The 4,723-nt window shown below is 39.0% G+C and overlaps 1 protein-coding gene across 1 annotated transcript; it reads left to right on the top strand.

Annotated features, from left to right (window-relative positions):
- The first annotated feature begins 877 nt into the window (after positions 1 to 877).
- Positions 878 to 4,494, top strand: LOC124111474. The gene is made up of 6 exons (XM_046471195.2): positions 878 to 909; positions 1,298 to 1,452; positions 2,767 to 2,802; positions 3,373 to 3,549; positions 3,802 to 3,860; positions 4,390 to 4,494. Exons 2-6 carry the CDS (start codon positions 1,308 to 1,310, stop codon positions 4,393 to 4,395), a joined length of 423 nt encoding a protein of 140 aa, XP_046327151.2. The 5' UTR covers positions 878 to 909; positions 1,298 to 1,307; the 3' UTR covers positions 4,396 to 4,494.
- The last annotated feature ends 229 nt before the right edge of the window (positions 4,495 to 4,723 follow it).

Genomic DNA, 4,723 nt, shown 5'->3' with positions numbered 1-4,723 from the left:
GTGTGAGTGAGTGAGTGAGTGAGTGAGTGAGTGAGTGAGTGAGTGAGTGAGTGAGTGAGTGAGTGAGTGAGGTGAGTGAGGTTTATCGCCGCTTTTAACAGTATTCCAGTTATATCACGGCGTCTCAGCTTAAAGCCCGAAGTGATGCTGGTCTGAGACGTTACCTCTTAAGTGAAACCCACGAGCACGGGTATGGTGCTGACAAACCTAGAAACATAATTCGAACCAGGAACCAGGATTCGAACACACAATCACATGTTCCTGGTGTGCCTAGGGATGCAACTCTGTACAGCAAATTGCGGTGGCTTAGACGACATGGCCTGGGCCACCCGTGCCCCCAGTAGAAGCTTTAGTAGTAGTAATAGTAGTAGTAGTAGTAGTAGTAGTAGTAGTAGTAGTAGTAGTAGTAGTAGTAGTAGTAGTAGTAGTAGTAGTAGCAGTTAACTTCATAAAAAAAACAAACTAGCAGTGTTAATTAGCATCAGTAATATAGGTATTGGTATCAGTATCACTAGTAGAATAGATAACTGTTTACTTGTTATGGTCAATGTCAGTTCACAATCCATTCCTGACACAGTTTACAATTACAAACAGCAATGCTTGCCTCATCGATTTGAACAAAGCAGTCACTGTATATTTAGCATTTAACAGTTGATTTCTTTCTCATCGTACATAACAGATGACACACAAAAATAGAGTTTGAAGGGATGGTTTACTTGCGAAATTCGTTGTCATTAATCCATGAGGTCACAGTAATTTGTTTTATTGGCTGTAGCTCTTAACATAAAAAATAGCAGGTAATAAGGAAATGCTGATTTCCTTGCATCAATCAATGTGTCTAGTCAATCCTATATAAGGCCCAGCTTATCACATCAGCTCTCATCCCTGGTCTTACAGCTGGATATTCTGGTAAGAGTATTCTGGTACTTACTATTTCTCACTGAAATTTATGGACAAATTGTTCTTTTACATGGGTAACATTTTTGTACTTCTTCCAAAATGAAGAGGTGTATTCTAATATTTAAAAAGGTTATTCGTTCACAACACAGGCATGGAAGAATTCAATTATTAACTTGGTAAATAAGTTGGGGGGCGGGGGCCGCCAGAAATGGGCTTCACGCATTGTACCCATGTGGACAATCGAACCCGGATCTTCGGCGTGCCAAGCGAACGCGTTAACCACTAGGGAACCCCACCGTCCAATTATCAACTTAACCTTTGTTTATTGAACCTATGTTAACATAAAAATTCAGTCAATATTATGACGATATTTAACAGAATCATGTTATATTTGCAGAATCTCAACCATGGAATCTGTCTTGTCTCTCGTTCTACTGTGCGCATGCGCTTTTGTATGTTCCGGTGCTGTGTACAACCAGTACCCATCCTACGGGCAGCAATACAGGGGCCAGTACGTCCCTAACAACTACCAGAACAACCATTACCCTGCTGGTACGTGAAGCAACGTTTGACCTTATATAAGCATGCACTTGAAGTTCTGAATATCCGAATGTTAATACTGATTGATGCATTCAACTATGCAGCTGATGAGGTTTGTTGAACAATTCAACATCTAGCATAGTCTAGTCTGACTGGATTCAATATCAAAGGGAATATTTTTCAAAAATAAAGAGGGTAAACGTCCTTTTGTTTGCAGGCGCCTCTGTATGTTCTCGTGCTGTTTATAACCGATATCCACCCTACGGTCAGTACCCGGATGTGCAATACAGGGACCAATGCCTACCTAAGAGCTACCCAAGCAACTATTACCCATATACGTATCCTGCTGGTGATTTAAGATAAAACGTCAATGCCAGAGAATAACCAGTCTCGATTATCCGCCTTGATTAGGTCTTGATTTAGTCTTGATTATGTAATTTCTGTTAAGCATCAACTTGAATTACATAATATCCAAAGTAGAAAATTATAAAAGAAATTGTCAATAGCAGTATCAATTAATAAGACTTATCGAACATAGACAACTTCGCACCCACTTTCAAGGAGTATAATTTTGACGCATCAGTGACCATGATGATGCCCGATGCATCTTTTGATTTCTATGTTTCCATACTTGTTTAGGTGAACACTTAACTTGCCTTTGCATGTATTTACGACGTAGAATGGACTCTGCTTTTAGCAGAGATTTCTTATGAGGATAAAAGGGTTAGTTGTTAAAAAGAAGACAATGCTTTCGATACTTGTATGTGTGACAGAGGTACATCGTATATCTTTCCAACGTGGACAAAACAAGGACTGGTCGGCTCGGAGTCAGGATACTGTGTCTATTTTGGGTATCTATGTTAAACTGTGGCATGCCATAGCCTTACAAAACCGGCATTAGTCCGGACTCGTACACGCAACCACACACAGACGTGCAATCACATCGCTTTATAATTATGTGTGCAATAATATTGAACGTGACGTTAAACCCCACTTCAATTTTGACTCACTAGTGTACCAATAAGTAAAATAAAAATCACTATAATGAAACTTGTTTAAAAAAATAATCTATAAACCATTATAGGCAAATGAAATACATAAGAAGTTTGTTATCAGAATGGAATAATGAATTCTACGTTTATTGCAAAGGAAGTATCAATGCAGTGTTTTCTTTGAAAACCGATATGCATACGTCTGGTGCGTTTACGACTTGTTTAACCACCCCCTTCTATATTTTTTAAATGTATGCATTCAATATATACGTACACCTTCATGTACAACGTCTTATGAAACAGATTTGTTCATGTAGACTTGTATTCCTTCCAGATGTGTGGGGAGGACACTCTCAGGGACATTATAAAAGTGAGTCTTTATTATCACATATCATTCTGTATCTGACAAAAATTAATAGTTTAGGATTCTTATATTCTTATTGTTATACGCTAAGCTTATAAACTTGTAAAGTTACTCCCCGTTTCTGGCAGTAAACTTTAAAATATACGTATTTGTCTGTAAGGCTTTTTTACTTAGCTCACTTTATTTTGTAATCCTCTCTTATGAACGTGATTTCATTTTTCAGCACAGGTTATGGCATTTACTTTATTAATACTGGATGTATCATATAAATTATACATATTCGTCGTAAGTATTTGCTTTACAATGTGGGGCGGTCGGGTAGCCTCGTGGCTAAAGCGTTCGCTCGTCATGCCGAAGACTCGGGTTCGATTCCCGACATTGGTACAATGTGTGAAGCCCATTTCTGGTGTCCCCTGCCGTGATATTGCTTGAATATTGCTAAAAGCGACATACAACCATACTCAGCCACTGCTTTACAATGTACATATTCTTTCATTTTAGACATGATGTTCATTCTAATATAAATGGCTGACGAAGAAACATGACAATAACATAATAATGTTTTAATTTGACCAGGATACCGACGATCTGTGCCGTCCCATGGCAATGGATATCCGAGTTACAGACAGACCTACCCGTCTAATGGCTACCCTACCTATCCCTCACACCAACCTTCCTACCCATCAAAACACATCCCGTCCTACCCTGACCACGTGAACACCTACCCTGGACATCAAGACAGTTACCAACAAGGTACCTAAGCCTATTTCATATACAACAACTTCTCTATTGATGTCATACCACAAATGAACATCTCGGTCAACTTTATCAGTCACAATACATACATATTTAAACACAACGACTTTTAAGACATGTCCATTTCTGTTCATTTATATTTAATGAGGTTGCAGAGTGCAAATTAAGCAACGCTGGAAGTGGTCGTAAAATATACAATTGTGTCTCTTTCACTTTTCCATGTGCAATAAAACATTTGCATATTTGCAGGTCACCGACAGAACCAGTGGGGATCACAGACGCACAACCAGAAACATGGCGCTTACCATGTAGGTGTCTTATTCCTCCCTGTGAAAACAACAAAACGTGACAGAATGTTTAGAATACTCTGACAAATGATCTTCATCTTACCCAGTTACTTGGTGATTGTTTCGGTTATGACATACTGCAAGGAGCACGGGTGGCCCGGTCGTCTAAGGTGCCGCGATTCGCTATGCAGAGTTGCGTCCCTTTGGCACGCCAGAAACCTATGGTTGTCGGTTCGAATCCCGGTTCACCCCGATTATGTTTCTAGATTTGTCAGCACCATACCCGTGCTCGTGGGTTTCACTGAAGTGGCAAACGTCTGAGGCCTGCATCACTTCGGGCTTTCTTTCCACATTAACCTGCCTCGCGGTGATATGACTGGAATATTGTTACTCACTCACTCACTTACATACTGCAATAAATATATGTATTGTACACAGAGCCAATGAAAAGTTGCCATAATGTACTTGATAATGGATTTGAATAGAGGATCATGTACCCAATTATGGTATGCATTTAGAATGTTATAAACGTAACATTCTCTATTTTCAGGGATGAAGATAATACGGATATGGCATCCATGACATCCAGGCTTGAAATCCTCACTACATAATCTGCAATGTACAAGTCTTTCAAATAAATAACGTCAAATTATAATGTGTCTTTGTTTTGGAATGTTACTGGCTTTAACCTTTATTGCAATCATATGCGATGCAGATTTATCAGAAGTGAATAAAGGATTATATAGTGTGTATGATATGGACTCATTTAGATTTGAGTACAGGATATGATAAGGATCTGCATAATTCAATAAATGAGCAAAGCTCATGAAAGCTATCAGATGTATTTATATGAGTGGGAACTTGACCATGTCCATATCAATGTT

This window comes from Haliotis rufescens, unplaced genomic scaffold (genome assembly GCF_023055435.1).
Source record: "Haliotis rufescens isolate VD_foot unplaced genomic scaffold, xgHalRufe1.0.p SCAF_21, whole genome shotgun sequence".
Classification (NCBI taxonomy): Eukaryota; Metazoa; Mollusca; class Gastropoda; order Lepetellida; family Haliotidae; genus Haliotis; species Haliotis rufescens.
Note: the sequence above shows the minus strand (reverse complement) of the source record. Positions and strands in the feature narration are given on the sequence as shown.

What these genes read in the sequence shown, in the direction of transcription:
- LOC124111474 (XM_046471195.2), top strand. Translation starts at nt 1,308, where the DNA reads ATGGAATCTGTCTTGTCTCTCGTTCTACTGTGCGCATGCGCTTTTGTA. An exon ending in CTCTCAGGGACATTATAAAA is followed by an intron (nt 2,803 to 3,372) that starts GTGAGTCTTTAT and finishes TAATTTGACCAG; the next exon opens with GATACCGACGATCTGTGCCG. An exon ending in TCAAGACAGTTACCAACAAG is followed by an intron (nt 3,550 to 3,801) that starts GTACCTAAGCCT and finishes GCATATTTGCAG; the next exon opens with GTCACCGACAGAACCAGTGG.